The sequence below is a fragment of the Prionailurus viverrinus genome, chromosome C2 (assembly GCF_022837055.1).
Source record: "Prionailurus viverrinus isolate Anna chromosome C2, UM_Priviv_1.0, whole genome shotgun sequence".
Classification (NCBI taxonomy): domain Eukaryota; kingdom Metazoa; phylum Chordata; class Mammalia; order Carnivora; family Felidae; genus Prionailurus; species Prionailurus viverrinus.
The window spans coordinates 10820899-10842973 of record NC_062569.1 but is presented as its reverse complement, the minus strand read 5'-3'; the positions used below and the strand labels follow the sequence as shown (position 1 = coordinate 10842973).

Below are 22075 nucleotides of genomic sequence, written 5' to 3'. Positions count from 1 at the left end.
GCCTCCGCCGCGGCGCTCGGCGGCCCGGCGGTCTCCCCTGGCGCCGTCTCCTTCTCCTCCCGGGCCCCAGCGCAGCCCGAGAGCCCCGCGCCGCGGAGCGAGGGGCGCCGAGCGCTCGCACGACACGCGCCGCGGCGCGACCGGCCCCGGGGGGCGCCCCCAGGCGCGCCTCCCTCCTCGCGCCCGCCGCGCTCCCCTCCCCCGCCGCCGGCGGCCCCCGGGCTCCGGGCCGCGCGTCCGGCCCCCGACGCGCTGGGGGTCTCCGGGGAGGGGCCGGCCCCGCCGAGAGGCGCGGCGATGGAGGAGCCGCAGCGCGCCCGCTCGCATACCGTCACCACCACTGCCAGCTCCTTCGCCGAGAACTTCTCCACGAGCAGCAGCAGCTTCGCCTACGACCGGGAGTTCCTCCGCACCCTGCCCGGGCTCCTCATCGTGGCGGAGATCGTGAGTGCCGCGCGCGCGGGGGGCGGGGGAGGCTCCGGGGGGGCCCGCGTGCGGTGCCTCCGCCGACCGCCTGCCCGGGACGCCTTTCGCGCGGGCTCGCCTTCTCCCCGGCGTGCGAAACCCGGAGACCACCGCTCTGAGCGAGGTCGGATCACCTTGCGCGCCTGAGCCGCGGGATGTCTGCTTGCCGGGTCCCGTCGGGGGTCGTGCCGGGTCTTGGGAGCAAGGCGCTCGGTGGGCGTTCGTTCGGTTTGGGTTCACGAGTGTCACGAACACCTGATGCCTTCCTTACCTGATCTCCAGGTGGATGGCCTCCTCCCTGAAAGCAAAGCCTTCCAGAACTCAGGGAGAGGAGAGGACTTTTTTCTTCGCCTACTTCTCTCCTCGGTGTTAAAATCGAGGTGAATTAAGAAACTTGTACCGAGAAAAATATGAGGGCCTCGACCCCGTTGGGGACCGGAAGGTCTCCTGCAGGGTGCTGTGCACCTCCTGGGCTCAGCGCAGTCCTGGGGAGGAGGGCTGGCGTGCGCATTCTCCTCTTGACCGGACATGGAGGCCGAGAGGTCTAGTGATTTCTTCTAAGTCCCAGCCAGTCCTTCTTGGCTGGAGGGAGCCCTGTTACCAGCCGGTGGTGGCCACTGTTTCACCATGTGCCAGGGCCTCCTCAAGACCTTTAGTTGGCCTTGTGCCCTCATGCAGGCCACACAGCAGCCCTATCCTGTGTGCAATTATTATCCTATTTTGCATGAGAAGAAATTGAGGCACAGAGAGGGGAAGTCCAGGGCGGGGGTGTGGGGGGGGGGGGCGGGTGTCTGGACTGTGATTCAACCCTGGGCCTGGCACTCTCCAGGGCCCTGCGCTTAACTGCCAAGGAGCATCCTTCCCAGCCGCCTACCCTTTCCACCCGATCTCACACACATTCATTGGAAATGTGTGGAGTTGAAATCTAGCTTGTGTGGGTTTGGAGAATGGGAGCCATGGTGGTATAGAAGTGGCGGACGACCCAGATGGTTTCTCTGAGAAGCCCCCGACAGAACCTGGGTACATCAGGTAGCTGACTTGCTCCTCAGGCGTCTCAGGCCCCGCCCCAGATGGACGGAATCGATGCCAATGCACGTAAAGTTTGCACAGTGTTGTCTGGGCTCATCCCCCAGCTAGTTCCCTTCGCTGGTATTGAGGACATCAGGAGACCCAATTAAAAAACACACACACACACACAACAACGAAGGTATTGGAATCACCTTGCAGGGCCTGGCTTATAGGAATTCGGCAAATATTTGCTGTGTGGGTTAAGTAGTTGGCAACTTCCTTGCTCCAGCAGAGCAAACAGAAACTGAAGTCGGAGATGGGGGCTTCTACCTGGGGGTGGATCTGGACCCGGCACGAAGTAAAATGCCTCTTGTTTTTGACTGGTGATCCATATGCTCTGTGTTCCACGCTTTTTCGGAAAATAGCAAAGCGAAGGACACAATGCAAATGGCCCATAGTCCTGCCAGTAGAAATAACCACTGTTGATATTTTGACATGTGTCTTTTAAAATTTCAATAAATTTTAAAAAATTTAACGTTTTATTTTCTTTTTAAATTAAAAAAATTGTTTTAATGTTTATTTTTGAGAGAGAGAGAGAGAGAGAGAGAGAGGGACAGAGCACGAGCGGGGGAGGGGCAGAGAGAAAGGGAGACACAGAATCCGAAGCAGGCTCCAGGCTCCCAGCTGTCAGCGCAGAGCCCGACAGGGGGCTCAAACCCACGAAAGGTGGGATCGTAACCTGAGCCCAGGTTGGACGCTCAGCCGACTGAGCCACCCAGGCGCCCCTCAGTAAATGTTTTGAAAGATGGAAACACATGTAAGAAAAATTACCCTTACCACTCCAATAGTTCAATTTTGGTTTTTGACAACTGTGCACGTTTTAAGGAATAAAATAGTCTTAGAATTAGAAGTTTGCCCCACTGTCTTCATACCTAGAGGTGCTCACTTTCAAATCTCTTAGAGCCCTAAATAACATATTTATAATGCTGTTCCTTGATTCCCCCCCCCCACCATTGTAGGTGTTATCTTTCGACTTCCCCCTCTGAGACATGTGGCTCTAACACTCTCAGACCACCTCTTAGATATCCCATCCCACCCCCCTATTATACATATACTCTTTCTGTCTCCTACTATATTTTGGGTTAAATCAATACCCATTGTTGACCTTAGGACACCATAAACACTGTTCACAGCCCAGCCCCCGAGTAGTCTGTGAGCACTTTTCTTTTCCTGCCCAATTTGTTTCCTTCTCTTTTTCCATTTCTTCTTTCTCTGTTTAGTCACTAATTTTACCTTAATTGTCTAAATCTCTTATCAGGAAACTGAGAGACATCGGGATTCTATCAGGGTCATCTCATGGCCAAATCCTCTCTGGGAACCTCTGACCTCTCCTCCCACCTGTCCTGCTCATTTGGGCACAGCTGACATCATGGGATTTCCTGCAGTGTCACCATGGGGAGTCTGTCTCCACTCCTCTCCAACACTGGGTCCCCTGCTTCTCCTGACCGCTGTCCTTCTCTGTTTTGCCTCACTTCTAGTGGGGGGACCACACAGACTTTAGTAGTTTCCTTAGAAAGGATGCATGTATGAGTCGAGATTTACATCTTTCAAAATGTCTTGATTTGAGGGGCACCTGGGTGGCTCAGTCCTTAAGCATCTGACTTCGGCTCAGGTCATGATCTCACGGTTTGTGAGTTCGAGCCCCACATCGGGCTCCCTGCTGTCAGCGCAGAGCCTGCTTTGGATCTATTCCCCTCTCTCTGTCCCTCCCCCGATTGTGCTCTCTCTCTTAAAAAAAAAAAAAAAAGTCTTGATTTGACTGTTACACATAATTAATAGTTTGACTGGTAAAGAATGTTAGATTGTAAATTGTTTTCCTTCAAAATTTTGAGTGTTCCTCCATTATCATTTAACTATTCTGATTCCTGTTTCCATAAATTTCTATTCCTCATCCTTTTTTTCCTTTCCTTTCTGGAAGCCTATAGGACCTTTGTCCCAAGAGATCTATAAGATCCCAGCAATGTGCCTTCATCTGAGTCCATTTTCTTCCATTATACTGAGGACCTACCTGGTGTGTTTTCTCAATCAGGAAAACTCATGTATGTGTAAGGGGATTTTTTAAAATTATTTTTTACCTTTCCGTTTTGTTTTTTTTTCTGAAACTCCTTGTACACTTTTTTTTTTCTATGCATGCATTTTCTTATAATCTATCTCATGGGTTCATGATATGCTGTGTTCACTTGCCATACTGTAAACGTTTCTCAGGATCTTGGATCTCTCAGTTATCACAGCGTTCTGTTGCAAGAAAATGTCGTCTTAGGGGCGCCTGGGTGGCGCAGTCGGTTAAGTGTCCGACTTAAGCCAGGTCACGATCTCGCGGTCCGGGAGTTCGAGCCCTGTGTCGGGCTCTGGGCTGACGGCTCGGAGCCTGGAGCCTGTTTCCGATTCTGTGTCTCCCTCTCTCTCTGCCCCTCCCCCGTTCATGCTCTGTCTCTCTCTGTCCCCCCAAAAATAAATAAATGTTGAAAAAAAAAATTAAAAAAAAAAAAAAAGAAAATGTCGTCTTTGATTTCCTCTGTTTTCTGTTTTAAAACTAACATGTTCCTGGGTTTCACCAGTATAGGTAGTGCCATAGCACTCTTCCCTCTTTGCCTCTCTTCCCACATTTATCCAGTGATTTTCTCAAGGGAAGGTTCCTTTAAGTAGAATTGTGTGTCAAAGAGGACTCACATTTAAGGGCTTTGTTACATATTCTGAAATTCTCTTTCTGCAAAGTTCTGCTGGTTTAAATTGCTATCAGTAGTGTGAGCCTATTAAACTAAAAATACTTTTTTAGGGGCGCCTGGGTGGCACAGTCGGTTAAGTGTCCGACTTCAGCCAGGTCACGATCTCGCGGTCCGTGAGTTCGAGCCCCGCGTCAGGCTCTGGGCTGATGGCTCGGAGTCTGGAGCCTGTTTCCGATTCTGTGTCTCCCTCTCTCTCTGCCCCTCCCCCGTTCATGCTCTGTCTCTCTCTGTCGCAAAAATAAATAAAAAACGTTGAAAAAAAATTTAAAAAAAAAAAAATACTTTTTTAATACTCTCTGAAATAAAATAGGTGAAGAATCACTTAAATGATATATGCTAATCTCAGGTACTTTTTTTGTTGTTCATGTTGTCACGTCTAAATCGGGATGTGGCTTACTGCGGATGGTTTCTTGGAGGTAGTGCCATATGGTACCACCGATTGTTTATGGAGGGAAGCAGCTCTCAAACTATTGGCCTTCCCAGCCCTGAGACTAAGATAGACGTGCCCCCAGAAAAATGTTACTTTCTGCCATGGAAAAAAACCAAATACTGAGACAAATAATTACTAAGATTACTTAGTAATTACTTAAAATTACTAAGAATTACTTAGATTCTGACTTCCCGCTGGAACCTAGGAGAAATGAAATAATAGAGAACAAAACACAGTGTTTCCTCAAATCTGTTGTCAAAATCGCTAGCCCTCGTTTTCCCACAGGAGTGAGTGGTGGTAGCTAACCTACTCAAACACTTTGGGCAGTGCCTATGTAACCTTCTGTTGAAACCAAATTGTGGCTGTTTCCTTCCGTTTAAAGTTTTACAACAAGCTAGAAGCAATCCAGTACTTGACCTGTGACTTGTCGGATGCTCTGATCTTATAACAATTACAAGTACTTGAAGAATTAACTCAGAAGCTGAGTTAATTGTACCCTTCCTGTTATTGGTGACTTCGGAATGAATTACAGCATCCGTGGAATAATGTTAGGTCACCTGTCATATACTTACGGTCATGAGCAGACTTAGGTGGGGAAAGATGAATAGTTTACTGAGAGCTGGAATCAAATTATTCTATCCTGTTGAGTTCTTATTAAAAAAAACGTGAGGGGCGCCTGGGTGGCTCAGTCGGTTGAGCATCCGACTACAGCTCAGGTCATGATCTCACGTTCCGTGAGTTCAAGCCCTGCGTCAGGCTCTGTGCTGACAGCTGGGAGCCTGGAGCCTGCTTCGGATTCTGTGTCTCCCTCTCTCTCTGACCCTCCCCCCGTTCATGCTCTGTCTCTCTCTGTCTCAAAAGTAAATAAATGTTTAAAAAAAATTAAAAAGTGAACATAGTTTCCTTTTCAGAAAACAATGCCTAGTCTTTGTAGAAAAAATAGAAAAATGTAGGTAAGTAAAGAAAACCCCATATAATTTTTTGCCCCCATGGTGGTTCTTAACAGGCACCATGCCTAGGTGCTACCCCATGCCTAGGATTTTTTTTTTTAATTTTGGTTATTGTAATATTTGAAGCTTCTACTGTTGTTTAGTTTCCTGGGGGGCCAGGGTTGCTAAATGTCCTGACGTTCATGGGACAGTCCCCTACGATGAAGAGTTGCTTTACCAATTGCCAACAGCACCACTGTTAAGGAACTTTGAGTGAACTACTATTTAAATTTTTTTTTTAATTTTTTTTTTCAACGTTTATTTATTTTTGGGACAGAGAGAGACAGAGCATGAACGGGGGAGGGGCAGAGAGAGAGGGAGACACAGAATCGGAAACAGGCTCCAGGCTCTGGGCCATCAGCCCAGAGCCTGACGCGGGGCTCGAACTCACGGACCGCGAGATCGTGACCTGGCTGAAGTCGGATGCTTAACCGACTGCCCCACCCAGGCGCCCCTTAAATTTTTTTTTTTAATGTTTATTCATTTTCGAGAGACAGAGACGAGTGCGAGTGGGGGAGGAGCAGAGAGAGGGAGACACAGAATCTGAAGCAGGCTCCAGGCTGAGTTGTCCGCACAGAGCCCGATGCAAGGCTCGAACTCATGAACCGTGAGATCATGACCTGAGCCGAAGTCAGACACTTAACTGACAGAGCCCCCCAGGCACCCCTGAGTGAACCACCATTTAGCACTGAATAAACCATTCCAGCATTTTTCGAGTCGTTCTGTAGTATTATCTATCTGTAATTTTTTAAATGCAGCCACTTGTAAACTATTCTTTTTGTTTACTGCTGTGGCCACCTGTGCTGGCTATCTCCCATTTGTCCCTCAGAGCCACTCTCCACCCCTCTCTGTCCTCCACCCTAAAGGCTAATTTCCACGGACTGTCTCGAGGGGCTCCCCTCTGATGTTTCACTGCAGTCATCCAGGGGTGGGACCCACCGGAGGCTGTGGGATGAGAGGAGAGCAGGCTGCGGGTATTCTGTCCCTGGGATTCCTAAGTGCTGGCTCTTAGCAGGTTGACCGTGTCCCTCCATGGAAGGCGGGCTATCTGGCCACCCTTGCCACACAGCTACTTTCCCTGGCTCTGATCGCTGTTCACTCCCAGCTGCTTACCATTGCCAGGCACTGCGCTATCACTGTGGTTTTCCGGCACCCTGCTTTATAAATAATGCCTTTACTAAACTCCATTCAGATTACCCAATCTGAAAGTGCCCAGTGCCCTGCTGAGACCTGATAAATTACCTTTTCCTCATTAATAATTAATTTCTTATGACATTCTCTTTTTTTATGGGTCTATCTTATGACATTCTTTTTTTTTTTTTAATTTTTTTTAACATTTATTTATTTTTGAGACAGAGAGACAGAGCATGAACGGGGGAGGGTCATAGAGAGAGGGAGACACAGAATCCGAAACAGGCTGCAGGCTCTGAGCTGTCAGCACAAAGCCCGACGCGGGGCTCGAACTCACGGACCGTGATATCCTGACCTGAGCCAAAGTCAGACGCTTAACCGACTGAGCCACCCAGGTGCCCCTCTTATGACATTCTTAACGGCCACATAGTATTCCATAAATGTCCAACTCCTACTATTCAGTTTATGTTTCTTTCCTTTAAAACTGTGACAAACTTCCCTTATACTAACTCCTCCTGGTTGTTCTTTAATATTTTCTAAGGATGAGTACTTAGAACTGAATTAAAAGGTCTCTGCATTTTCTTTAAAGTCGAGTTTTTTGAGGTATACGGTAAAATTCACCCTTTTGAGTGTAGAGTTCTATGAGTTTTAGCATACGCCTTTTTAAGAAGTGGCTTTATGGAGATATATCATAAAACTGATGCTTTTAAAGTATACAACGCAAGGATTTGTAGGATACTTACAGAGTTGTACAACTATTTTAGAATACTTTTGTTACCTCAGAAGGAAACCTATTAGCAGTTACTTCCTATTCGTCCCTTCTCTCACCCCTCAGTAACCACTAGTCTGCTTTCTGTCTACACTTGTCAACATTCTGTCTACTAGGCTACATTTGTCTCTTCTGGACACTTCATAAAAATGGCCCTACAATATGTGGCCCTTTCTGTCTGGTTTCTTTTACTTAGCATAATGTTTCCAGTGGTCATCCATGCTCATAGTATGTATCAGGACTTCATTCCTTTTACTAACACATAATATTCCATTGTAGTATATATATGTGTGTATACACACACACACACACACACACACACACATACACATATATATGATTTTGTTTATGCATCAACTGATGAACATCTGGGCTGCTTCCACATTTTGACTATTGCACATAATGCCGCTATGAGCCTTCATGTACAGGTTTTTTTGGAGACATATGTTTTCACTTCTCTTGGGCACTTATGTAGGATTGGAATGGCCGGGTCATATGGTAACTCTTTGTTTAATATTTTGAGGCACTGCTAGACTATTTCCAAAGTGGCTGCACTACACTGCAATCCCACCAGCAATCTGAGTTCCAATTTCTCTGCATCCTCATTAGGATTTTTTATTTTCTGTCTTTAACTCTGGCCATCCTACAGGGTGTGAAGTGGTATCTCATTGTGATTTTTGTTTGTATTTCTTTTTTTTTTTTTTTCTTTTTTTTTTTTCAACGTTTATTTATTTTTGGGACAGAGAGAGACAGAGCATGAACGGGGGAGGGGCAGAGAGAGAGGGAGACACAGAATCGGAAACAGGCTCCAGGCTCTGAGCCATCAGCCCAGAGCCTGACGCGGGGCTCAAACTCCCGGACCGCGAGATCGTGACCTGGCTGAAGTCGGAAGCTTAACCGACTGCGCCACCCAGGCGCCCCTTCTTTTTTTTTTTTAATGTTTATTTATGGGGGGGGGCAGTTGAGAGAGAGAGAAAGAGAATCACAAGAAGGCTCCATGCTTAGTGCCAAGCCCAGTGCGGGGCTCAATCCCACAAACCATGAAATCATGACCTGAGCTGAAACTAAGAGTCAGAGGCTCAACTGACTGAGCCACCCAGGTGCCCCTGGTTTGTATTTCTGTAATGACTAATGATGTTGAGTAGCTCTTTTTATGCTTATTGGTCATTTGTATGCCTTCTTTGGAGAGATGTTTATTCAAATCCTTTGCCATTTAAAAAAAATTATTTTATTATTGAGTTGTAAGAGCTCTTTACATATTCTGGATACAAGTCTCTTATCAGATATATTATTTGCAAATATTTTTCTTCCATTCTGTGGGTTGTCTTTTCACTTTATGTGATGGTGTCCTTTGAAGTACAAAGATTCTTAATTTGATAAAGTCATACACACACACACACACACACACACACACACACACACACACTATGGCTTATGCTTTGGATATTGTATCTAAGAAGACTTTGCTTAATCCAAGGTTATGAAGATTTACTTTTGTTTTCTCCTAAAAGTTGAATAGTTTTTTCTTACCTTTGAGTCTGTGATGCATTTTGAGTTAATTTTTTTTTCTTTTAAAGTTTATTTTTATTTATTTTGAGAGAGAGAGAGAGAGAAAGCAAGCAAGCAAGCAAGCAAGGGAGGGGTAAAGAGAGAGGGAGACAGAGAAATCCCAATCAGATTCTGCATCGTCAGCATGGAGCCTCCTGTGGGGCTCAAACCCATGATCTATATGATCATGACCTGAGCTGAAATCAACAGTTGGATGCTCGGGGCACCTGGGTGCCTCAGTCAGTTGAGCATCTGACTTTGGCTCAGGTCATGATCTCGCAGTTTGTGAGTTCAAGCCCCGTGTTGGGCTCTGTGCTGACAGCTCAGAGCCTGGAGCCTGCTTCAGATTCTGTGTCTCCCTCTCTCTCTGCCCTTCCCATGCTCATGCTCTGTCTATCTCTCTGTCTCTCAAAAATAAATAAACATTGAAAAAAAAGAGTTGGGTGCTCAACCAGTTGAGCCACCCAGGTGCCTGGAGTTAATTTTTGTATATAGTGTGAGGCAGGGGTCTAAGCTGATTCTTTTCCATATGGACATCTAATTGTCCCAACACCATTTGTTGAAAAGACTGTTTTTCTCCCATTGAATTGTCTTGGCACCCTTGTCAAAAATCAAATGTAATATAAGGGTTTATTTCTGGATACTCAGTTCTATTTCATTGATCTCCATGTCCTTATGGCAGCACCACACTGTATTGATTACTCTATCTTTGTAGAACATTTTGAAATCAGAAGTTGTGAGGATACCAAGTTTTTTCTTTTCTCAAAATTGTTTTTTGACTATGAGTTCCTTGCATTTCTGTATGGATTTTAGTATCAGTTTGTCAATGTTTGCAAAAAGGGGTAGCTGACATTTCAACATGCATTGTGTCAAATGGGGGGTATTGCCGTCTTAACAAAATTAAAATTTCCAATTCGTGAATATAGGATGTCTTTCCATTTAATTAGGTTTTCTCTCATTTCATTCACAAATGTTTTGTAGTTTTCAGGACACGTGTCTTATATTTCTTTTAAATTTATTCATATATTCAAATATATATTCAAATATTTTCAATATATTTCCAATATATTCCAATATTATTCAAATATTTTATTCTTTTTGATATTTTATTCTTTTGATTCTTTTTGAGAAATGGAATTACTTTCTTAATTTCACTTTCAGACTGTTCATTGTTAGATCACAGAAATGCAATTGAGTTCTGTGTCCTTGACCTTGTATCCTACAATTTTGATGACCTCCTTTATTCTAATAGTTTTTTGTGGTTTGACATATGTGTATTTAAGACTTTTGATACAGCTGCCAAGTGGTACAGAAAAGTGTACACGAATTTACATTTCTTCTAGTGGTGTTTTAGTGTGCAACAGGGTCTGTTCCTGCAAATACTCAAACCTTCTTTTAACGTTCGCCAATTTTGTTGGACTGGGAGATACTCAAAATGATAAAAACTAGTTTGGCATGGACATCCCTAGTCAGAACATCAGCTGATATTTAGGGGAGCCTTGGACATGTGAAAAAGAACAAATTGTTTTTTTGTCTTTTGTTTTTTAAGTTTATTTATTTTGAGAGAGAGAGAGTGCCTGTGGGGGAGGGGCAGAGAGAGAGGAAGAGAGAGACTCCCAAGCAATCGCAGGTGCTAAGCTGGATGTGGGGCTCCATCTCATGAACTGTGAAATCATGACCTCAGCCAAAATCAAGAGTTGGATGCTGAAAGGACTGAGCCACCCGGGTACCCCAGAACGAATTGTTTTTATTTGCATTTCCGTGATTATCAAAGTTGAATATTTTCTTTTTTTTTTTTTTTAATTTTTTAACGTTGATTTATTTTTGAGACAGAGAGAGACAGAGCATGAATGGGGGAGGGTCAGAGAGAGGGAGACACAGAATCTGAAACAGGCTCCAGTCTCTGAGCTGTCAGTACAGAACCCAATGCGGGGCTCGAACTCATGGACTGCGAGATCATGACCTGAGCCGAAGTCGGCCGCTTAACCGACTGAGCCACCCAGGCGCCCCCAAAGTTGAATATTTTCAATATGCTCATTAGCCATTTATTTCTTCCTTTGGCAACTGCTTGCTTTTTCTTCATTTAAAACATGGGGCTCTTTCTTTCTTTAAAAAATGTTGTGACGATATAAAAGAGAGAGAAAACTGAAATGAAAATTACCTCCCAGGAGAGAAATAAGATTGGTTTGGGGAATGTGTTTGAATGGGATGTTTGCTTTGTAACTGTTTTGTCTTTTTATAAGTTTACATTTTTTTAGAATGAGAATATATTTATAAGTTAATGGAATTAAAGAATCTTGCAGCAAAGGAATAAGTGTTCATTGTAAAGATAAACTTCAGATCATTTATGTATAGAATGAAAACTTAAAGTCTCTGCTGCCTCACATCTTTGACTCCCTCCCTCATCTACCCACCTGCCTTGGTGTACTTACCATTCACATTTCTCCCAGACCTTTTTCTGTATATGTCAGATACATAGTATGACCCACATATGTGGATGAACATATTACATATATTCCGCAGCTATTTTTTATCTACTAATATCTTGGGGCACTTGGGTAGCTCGGTTGGTTGAGCGTCCAACTCTTGATTTCGACTCAGGCCATGATCCCAGGGTTGTGGGATTAAGCCCTACATCAGGTTCCACGTTCAGCTCAGATTCTCTCTCTTCCTCTGCCTCTCTCCCCCATTTGTGTTCTCTCTCTCTCTCTCTAAAATAAAGAAAATAATATCTTGATATTTTTCTATGTTTCATCTTTGTCGATTTATAGTTTTCCTATATACTATGGGTATTAATTTTTTCTGTCACTTGTTACATATCAATCATGCCATTGTATCAAAATAAGTTTCTAATTCGCATGAAATCTAAACTGTTATCTTTATTTCGCCTTCTGGGGTTCACCTTGCTTAAACATGGTTTCCCTACCCCCAGGATTATACAAATATTTGAAGAAATTATAGGATAAGTTTTTTTAAGTGTTAACTGTATTTACCATCTTAAGCTCTAAGTTCTTTTTGTGTGTATAAGGTAAGAATGTGATTTCACTTTTTTTCCCCGAATGGATATGTAGTTGTCTTACCATTAATCATATCATATTCCCATATATGTGTAACTGTTTCTTGACCCTATTCTCTTCAATCTCTCAGTCAATTCCAAACCTTTTTAATTACTGTAAGCTTCATCATGTATTTTAATATCCAGTAGAGTAAGTCCTACAAATTTTTATGTTTCTTTGCTATTTTTGTATACTTCAACTAACACAAGTGATTTTCAGAATCGGTGTTTCTTAAACCCCATTACAACTTCGACTGAGTTGCATTAAATTTATAAATTAATTTGATAATATAATTATGTATAAATTAATATAATTAATTATAATTAGTGCTATAAGTTAATATGATATTGAATCTTATCACCTAGGAATATTGTGTCTCTCTATTTACTTGGGTCAGTTTATGCTTTTGAAGTCCTAAGTTTTTTTCCAATGAATCTTATGTATTATTAGAATTAAGAATTCTCAATTTTTTAAATTTGTTTTTTATTTACATCCAGGTTAGTTAGCATATATGGAATTCTCAATTTTTTTTACAGCTTATTTATATATTTTGAGAGAGAGAGAGTGCATGCGAGAACATGAGTGGGGGAGGGGCAGAGAGCGAGGGAGAGAATCCGAAGCAGGCTCCTCGCTGTTAGCACAGAGCCCAATGTGGGGCTCTGTCTTATGCACTGCAAGATCATGACCTGAGCCGAAATCAAGAATTGGATGCTTAACTGACTGAGCCCCCCAGGCACCCTCAAATTCTCAATTTTTGATAGGGGAGATTTGTCAAAATGAATTGGATTTATCAATTTCTGATTATTTGTGGTTTTATAAGGAAGCTCTTATTTTTCTTATTTTAATCTTGTGTGTAGCCATCTTATTTGAGGTACTAGTTCTAATAGTTTTATTTATTTTATAAGTAAATTGTAGTGGTATCTGTAAATAAGGGTTGTTTTTCTTTTCCTTTTTATACATACACACACACACACACATATATATATATATATATATATATATATATATATATTTCATTATTGCATAGGTTGGGACTACCAGTATATTTTGCTGAGTGATTGGGATGATATGAGTGTCCTTGGCTAGCTCAAAACTTTCAGTGGGATGTTTCCAATGTACTAATTGTAGTACAGATTTAACTATAGGTCCTGATAGATATTCTTTGTTGAGTTAAGGGAAGTTTACTTGTACCTATTTTAATCAAGAATGATTGTTGAATTTAGAAGATAGGATTTGGGGTGAGGAGCGTTTATTGATGTGATCATCCAGGGTTTTGTTTCCCTTAATTTGCTAATGGGGTGAAATATATTAGGAAAACTATTGTTGAATTGTCCCTGTGATCTTGGAATACATCTCTACTTAGTTATAATGTATTCCTTTAATAGTCTAGTATATTTTAAGACTTTTTTTATTCTTGAATTTAATTTGTTAATATTATATCTGAGAAGCTGTTTCTATGCTCATATGTAAGACCAACCTTTTTGATTCTTTTGCTGTGATATTTTGTCTACTTTTTTGGCTAACATTTGTTATGTTCTGGTCTCTTTATTTTTTTAAATGTTTATTTATTTTTGAGAGAGAGAGAGAGAGCAGGGGAGGGGCAGGGAGGGAGGGAGACACAGAATCCAAAGCAGTCTTCAGGCTCCGAGCTGTCAGCACACACCCCAATGCGGGGCTCGAACTCAAGAACCTTGAGATCGTGACCTGAGCCGAAGTCGGACACTCAACTGGCTGAGTCACCCAGGCACCCCAGCATCCAGTGCTTTTAATAAGAGACCTGATGGTCTGGTAGACCCTAGGCAGACCTGTTAGGTTCCTTGTCCATTTCCTGATTGTGCATTCCCACAGACTCAGCTGCAGTCCGGCCTTGCATGAAGTGACTTGCATGTTGTATTACCCAATGTAGAAAGATGTGGAATGTAGAAAGATGGCATTGGTGGTGTAGCAAGAAATTGCGATGGAATGTTGTTTTATTGGGGTGAAATAGTTTGTGAAAGGTAGTTTTTCAACCATACGCAGTAATTAAAGTGGAGCTTCAGGTTGTTGTGGGTGGGAGTAAAAGAAGATGGTTAAACCCTTCCTTGGAGTTTCCTGACTACTGGTGAGGTCTCTCCCTGGGCAGACAGGATGCTGGTCCCCCAATCTGGGATTGATTGAGAAGATCTGAAGTCCCTCTTTCAGGACAGCTCTAGCCTAATGTCCCCTGGTGTTCCCTGCTGAGAATATGTCCTTTGCAAATCTACTGCAGAATATAACATTTATAATATTTAAGTCAGAGGGCTTGTTTGCTGCAGGCTATAAACCCACTGCTCTGTGGGAATAATGTTCTCATTTCCTCTGAGCAACCAAATGGTGTTTTAAATCTCCCTAGAAGCTTTTGGAATTTTCTATCTTTAGAGATCTGTAGAGGTCATGTACTTTAACACTATGTGTCTAGAAAGGCATTCTTTATTCGTCCTCAGCCTTCATTGGACCCTATGTAACTAATATCCAAATTGATCTTCAGCACAGAGAAATTTTTTTTTTTGTATTTCCTGCATCTGTTCTGTTTTCTCCTTCCAAAAAATCTTTATTCAGTCTAAAAGTTGCAGGAGAGATTAAACTGTCTTTGGTATCTTTTCAGTTTTTTTCCCCCCAAACTTTTCTTCTCTTTGTTCTTTTGTAGAATTTTAGAGAAATAACATTTCCAGCCCAAATTCAGATTTTTTGTTGAGTATAGGGTTTTTTGGCATATATATACATGCATCTATCTCTCTATCTATACACGCATATATCTGTCTATCTATCTATTAACGTTTATTCATTTTAGAGAGACAGAGCATGAGTGGGGGAGGGGCAGAGAGAAAGGAAAACACAGAATCTGAAGCAGGCTCCAGGCTCTGAGCCGTCAGCACAGAGCCCAGAGCCCCATGTGGGGCCTGAACTCACGAACCCCAAGACCATGACCTGAGCTGAAGTCGGATGCTTAACCAACTGAGCCACCCAGGCGCCTCTTGGCTTTGATATGTTTAATTCCCAACAGTTCGTCATTCTTTTTACTTTGTAGCCTGATCGCTTCTTCTTTTTATTGAATCATTTTAAGAAACTTTAGTAGATTTAAACTTTGCTTGCGGAGAGACCACTTCTGCTTGTTGAGTCTGTTGGCCCCTTACATGGCTGATTTCCTGCATCATTTGGTGATTCTTGATTGTTTGTAATGGTAGATGACATGGCTGAGAGTGTTTGCTCAGTGTGAGTGACAATGCCTGTACCCCTGGCAGTGAACACAGGTTTTCATCACATGACCTGTATCTAATGGGTTTGGTTTTGTGTCGTTTCCAGAAGAAGAGAAACATTAATTGGGCAAAGAGGATATCAGGAAAGAGTGTGGCTGCGTGGACTTTCCTCTGAGGTGTGCACGTAGCCTGTTGAAGCATCTGGCAGTCTTGAAACTTTGTCTTGAGGGCTATTTCCAGAAGTAACTGCTGGAGGAAATAGGGGAGAGGTTGATTAACTTGGCAGCTTCTTATTCTTTAAACTCATCCTTGGCAAATTACTCTAGACCTATTCCTTCTCCCACTTCTCTTGTTACCTCTAGTCTGGACTTTTCGGAGGGTCTGTTTGGAAGGTCACCTTTTCGATGGGTCCTCTGTTTTCCTTTTCAGAGCCAAAGGCTAGAAACTCCATTTGTTCATCTCAGTTTTCCCACGTCCCTCCCAGGAATCCGGCGCTGCTCTATCTAGACTGCCCCACCGCTGCTCTATTTACCTTTTCAGCACTACTCTGTATTTTTAAATTATTTGTGTTTTTGTGGGGTGGTTTTTTTTTTTTTTTTTGTCCATGAGATTTAGGGATAAAGAGGTAAACATACAGATCTGGTCAGCTACCTTGGAAGAGAAGTTCAGCTGTTTTGTTATTCACTTACAGGTATTTTTTTTAATTAAAAAAAAAAGTTTATTTTTGAGAGATAGAGCATGGGTGGGGGAGGGGCAGAGAGAGGGAGACACAGAATGTGAAGCAGGCTCCAGGCTCTACGATGTCAGCATAGAGCCTGATGTGGAGCTCGAACCCACGAACCGTGAGATCATGATCTGAGCCAAAGTCAAGAGTTGGGAGTTTAACTAACTGGGCCACCCAGGCATCCCCACTTATAGGGGTTTTTTTTTTAATGTTTATTTATTTTTGAGAGAGAAAGATGGAGTGCAAGTGGCAGAGGAACAGAGAGAGAGGGAGACACAGAATCCAAAGCAGGCTCCAGGCTCTGAGCTGACAGCATAGAGCCTGACACGGGGCTCCAACTCACAAACCGTGAGATCGTGACCTGAGCCAAAGTCAGGCGCTTAACCGACTGTGTTACCCAGGTGCCCCTATAGGTATTTTTAACATACAGACAGAATATTGACCTTCTTTCTGTATTGCAAATATTTTTCCAGACTATCATGCTGTAGTTTTATTTATGATGATTTTACTTATAAAAACCAAAGTTTATCCTCAAATCTATTCATCTTATTTTTCCTCACATTTAACATCGTGCTTAGAAGTTTGTACCTTACTAACAAACTAAATATAATTAAGACATTAGTATTTAACCTATCATTTTCTGTGCTCACTTTGATGGTACATACACTAGCCTGTTTTCTTCTTTTAGTAATTCTTAATATTTAACCTTCATATTGAAATTTATTGTAGCAGAAGGTATAAATTTGAGCTCTTTGTTTTCAAATATCAGTTGTCCCGACATGATATATTACCAACTATTTTTCAGTCACTAATGTGGATTGCTTCATTTGTTTCATTTACTTAATTCTTGTATCTTTTTGGGTTCAACTCTGTACTTTCTAGTCTATTCCGGTCTTTGTTCTCATGTTTTAACATGTTTTAGTTCTAGGATATATCTTAACATCTGATCAAGTAAACCACCCCAGACGTAACTTATAGAATTTTGTTAAGTCATACACTGCTGTGTCCCCTCTCTTCTGTCAAACGGTATTGGCTTTTGATTGGCTTTTGATTGCATGGATTAATTTTGAGGCAAGGGATTCACATTACTTGAGTTCCTAAGAAGAAAACTCCTCAACCATCAAATTTGTGTTGGATATTTATTGTGTGCCAGAATCTGTGTCTGCCATTTAGAATATCGTGGTAAATAGTACCTTTCTATTTTTATTCAAACAGCTGATCAATGACAGGATGTAAGATATACAAAGAAAAATATGCTTAGGGAGATGCCAAAAGGTCGTTTAAAATTTCAGGTGTTCAAATTTGAGCTGGAATTCAAAAGGCATTTTATTCCTTGTAGGCCTTGGTCTGTTACTCATTTCACAAATCTAAAATTTAACAGATGCAAAGTATAGTTTCTTTTTTTGGCCAAGATTTATGGCTAGAACTATTCCCAGAAAGGTAGCAGCACTTCTCCCTAGACAACTGTTTTACCTGTAACTTTCATTTAAAACTAAGTGAATTTTCACTTTTATTATCTCAGTTGATATTAAGTCAGCCCAGGTTTGGGGGAATCCCTTCTTTTGTTGGCATTCCTAGTTGATTTGAGAAAACAGTTCCTAGTACACATGAGTGGGTCCACCACACTCGTGGAGTGCAAGATGAAACAAACCTCCCCTGATTGCTTCTCCCTCGTCTGTACCCACCCATCAGGTTCATGGTAACCTGTCCAGTAGAATCTCCCTTCTGTGGGAAAGCAGGATATCCATTGTCTTGGTCACAGTTCAGTTGCAGATGACAATATCCACGCTGGCTGGTTGAAGCAGCAAGATTTAACTGGCTTCCAAAAATTTTGGTAGGGCTGGAAGAGCAGGCTCTAAGCTAAGCTTCCAGCAAAACCTTTCCGAATCACACTGAGGAACTCCCCTATCGTGGGCAGAAAGGCCAAGAAGTAGGGTTTACTCTCAGAACTGCTGGATCCTGGGCCTCCACTGCTTCCAGTATGACACATGGCCCAAATGTCTGCTCCAAATGTCCGTTGGTCTCTCAACACTGGGAAGCAAGGGGTGGGACCCTGGGATTTCAGTATAGATGCCACAGACAGTCCACTCCTTGGTTGACTTTGCCATGGGAATACAGAAGCAGCCGAGGCATGTGTAGCCCCATGATGTTGTCTTTTGCTTTCTAAGCCTCGGATGAGTGCGTCTGCCAAAGCTACATCATGTGTGGAACCTGGGCTATAGACTGGTTTCCAGCCTCTGGTGAGCGGGAAGGCGTGTGCTGCAAGGGGCACGAAGTGGAGCTGAGTGGATCCACGTGCCGTGCTTATCACGGCCACTTTCGTCGGACTTACTAGGCTCATTGTGTTGGAAGTGAAAGACCTGTGATTTTTCATACTTCTAGGACACTCTGAGGGCTTACCCTTTTTCAATTTAGACATGCGTTCCATTTCTAGCTGTGTGACCTTGCACAACTGGCCTGATATTTCCTGAACTTCCATCTCTAATAATGAGAAGGGTGATGATGACTTCATAATTAGCAGAAGAGAAAATGAGCTAAAATACATGTAAGCCCTGTCCCAGAGGTAAACACTAGTTTATTTCTTGGCTATGTATTGATTTCTTTCTTTCCTCTTTTCTCAGTAGATGCAGAGTATGTAGATTAATCCCACTTGGACAGGGCTGCATTGAGAATGAATGGCCTTGTCTTAGCTCCTAGGATTTTTTTGTGCACCCAGTGATGAGCATGAACGTAAAATTTAGCTTCAGTGGTACGTACTGAGGTTAGGGATACGATGATACTTCTAACTAAAGAAAGCTTAAGGCTACAGTAAGAACCACAAAGCCCTGCTGATTTTAACTTTTAACATGGTCAGTTCATTAGACTGTGAAAGATTAGGAGAATGGCCTAGGCACAATTATGAACGATGCCAGCTTCGTAGGTGCAGTGGAAACATTTCATCAATTTATGTTCCTGTGTAAACGCTATTCAAAGGTCTAAAAAGCTATGGGGTAGGTCAGCTTTCCGGAGGTCTGGGTTTAATGGCCTGTTTTGGAAAAACATGCAAAGTTCTAACCTTCTTATCTTGCCTTACGCTTTCCTTCATCTTTCCAAAACCTAATTATAAGTGGTGCCAGTTTCTGGAGGGAAAATAATTCATAGGAGAAAGACCTCTTTTTTGTTGATTTATAACCCACCTTGTTTCCAGAAGGGGCTTGATGTGGGACAGACATCTTTAAATTGAGGGTTCAACAAGAATCTATACAATCTTTATCAGTCAAAGATTGGCAAACATCAAAGATCACTTTAGAAAGAGAAAAACTTTGTCTTAAGTACTTAACTGAGAGCAGACGTGAAGGGGCAGTCTCGAACAAGATTCTTTAGACAGAGGAGTTGTGTTGCCTGACATCGTGTGACAGTCAAGAGGAGAAAATATCTAGGACTTGTCAGCAACTCTGCCTTCAAGTTTAGGGGGAAAAAAGATCCGTGTGCTTTGAGGCTCTGGCCTCCTTCTGGGGTTTCACAGACCCAGAAATTTCCTTAGAGATGGAGATGTTTAAGGAGAACCATAATCGCTGTATTTAATATTCTACTAGCTCATACTTTGGAAATAATGTCTCAGGTTCCTTTAACTGTGACATGAATCCTGAGTGGTTTTCCTATTCATTCACATTTCAAATCACGAGCTTATGTTCGCGCTGTCCTGGGAAGCTAATGTCGGATTTTTAATTTTTTTTTTTAACTTCCCTTTATGTGATTAAGTTGATTAGTGAAAGGTGGAAGACCAAAGCTCAGTTCACTAGGTCACTGGTTAGTACCAGCCTGGCTTAGCTGCTAGCCTGTGGCAAGGGAGCTCACATGGGAGGTAGTATTTGGGTTTCCTTTCTCTTGGGGTACTTGAAAAGGTTGAGCCACAGTCATTCTGTTGCTGACTTGCATGATTAAGACGTAGGGAAGTGTCTTATGCAGACTCGTACCATGCCCCTGGAACTAAGATTCCTTAAAACTTTTTGTACGTGGGGCGCCTGGGTGGCTCAGTCGGTTAAGCAATGGACTCTTGACTTTTGCTCAGGTCATGATCTCACACGGCTCATGGGTTTGAGCCCTGAGTTGGGCTCTGAGCTGACCGTGCTGAGCCTGCTTGGGATTCTCTCTCTTTTCCTCTCTCTCTGCCCCTGCCTCACTCACTTGCTCTCTCTCTCTCTCTCTCTCACAAGGTAAATAAACATTTAAAAAACAAAACTTTTTTGTATGTGCGTATTGTACTAAACTCATATACTATTTAAAGAATAATAAAACAAGTAACCATATGCCCACCATTCAGTTTAAGAAATAGAACTCTGCCATATCTTAGAGGCATCTTGTGTGCCCTGTCCACTTTCCCAGAGGTAACCCCTGTCCTGGCTTTGTATTCTATAAAGTTCAAAGTGTTACAGCCATTGTTTAGCCTTGACTCATTTTGAACTTTGCAGAATATAGAATCACATGATGCTTTCTTCTGTTACTGCTTTCTTCTGTTGCTACTTTCATTCATCATTGAGTGTTTTCCATGTTGACACATGTAGCTGCTCATTAACTTAAAATTGTATTCTGGTATAGGAATGAACCATAATTTGCCCCATCGACATAGAAGGATGTTGATGGCCGCCAGGATTGCCATGTTTTGCAATGATTCAGTTTTCCTTTTTGTATTTCTTATCCTTTTTTTTTCCTTCTGCTTGTTTAGAAGTCATGGTCTGTCTGTTCTTTAGTGGATTCCTTAGCTATCTTAACATGAATATTTAGGGGCGCCTGGGTGGCTCAGTCAGTTGAGTGTCCAACTTTGGGTCAGGTCATGAACTCAGTTTGTGAGTTCGAGCCACACATCGGACTCGCTGCTGTCAGTGCAGAGCCCGCATTGGATCCTCTGTCCCCCTCTCTCTCTCTGCCCCTCCCCTGTTCACACACTCTCTCTCTCAAAAATAAAAACAAAACAAAAAACATGCGTACTTAGTCTGCTATCCAGGTTAAAATAAATGCCTATTTTTAACCTGCTTCTAAGCAAAAACAAAGACCTCAAAACTCTAATTCAGAGGACATCTCTCACAATCTGTAATATTTTCTAGTCATTTAGCGCTGTACTCCTTTCTACCTACATGTTAGGCATTATGATTTTTGTATACAGTCAACAGTTTTGTTTTACCCACAACCCACATGGTTGCCTGGTATCCTTGCTCATTGTTTTTTCTTATATCTCAGGCCTACCATCTGTTTTTATTTTTATGAAAATATTTTTTCTTCCTCATTCTTGAAAGATAATTACACAGATTATAGAATTCTAAGGTGTCCATTTTGTCTCCATTCATTAAAGGTGTTATTCTTTTGTTTTATTGGTTTCCATGGCTGCTACTGAAATTGGCAAATTACGATTTGCCTTTCCTTTTTTATTTGGCTTCTTTTTCTTTTAAAATTGTCTTTGCCTTTGTATACAACAATCTCATTATCTGTCTGAGGATTTCTTTTTATTTATCCTTGTGTTTAATAGAGCTTCTTGGACCCAATTATACATCTTTCAACAATATTGGAAAATTTTCAGCCATTATCTCTTGAAATGTTGGAAATATTGTCTTTCTCATGTTACTTCATTTTCTTCTAAAACTCTAATTAAATATGTGTTAGAGCCTTAGATTCTATCTTCTATGGCTTTCAAATTGATAACTTCCAACTCTGTGTTCCTGGCCTGCATTTTATTAATTATTATTATTATTATTTCCTCTATTTTAATAATTATCTTCTTAGCTGTTTAATCTATACATTCAAATTTTAATTTCAATTTTCTACATTTCTAGAAACTTTTTAACTTTTCCAGATCTACTGGGCTCTTTATATCCTAACTAGACTTAGACCCAACCCAAATGAGAGACTGAGTGTGTCTAAATTGAAAAGGATATTTTTTGCTCTCTACCCTTTGCCAAGTCTGAGATAGCTGTTATCTT

The 22075-nt window shown here is 42.1% G+C and overlaps 1 protein-coding gene across 1 annotated transcript in view; it reads left to right on the top strand.

The window, feature by feature from the left end:
- The first annotated feature begins 200 nt into the window (after window positions 1-200).
- Window positions 201-22075, top strand: part of CMTM8 (CKLF like MARVEL transmembrane domain containing 8) — a 109809-nt gene continuing 87934 nt past the window's right edge. Inside the window, exon 1 of the mRNA XM_047874966.1 lies at window positions 201-444. Coding sequence (XP_047730922.1) covers window positions 298-444 — 147 coding nt within the window. The 5' untranslated portion in view covers window positions 201-297. The remainder of the gene's footprint in view (window positions 445-22075) is intronic.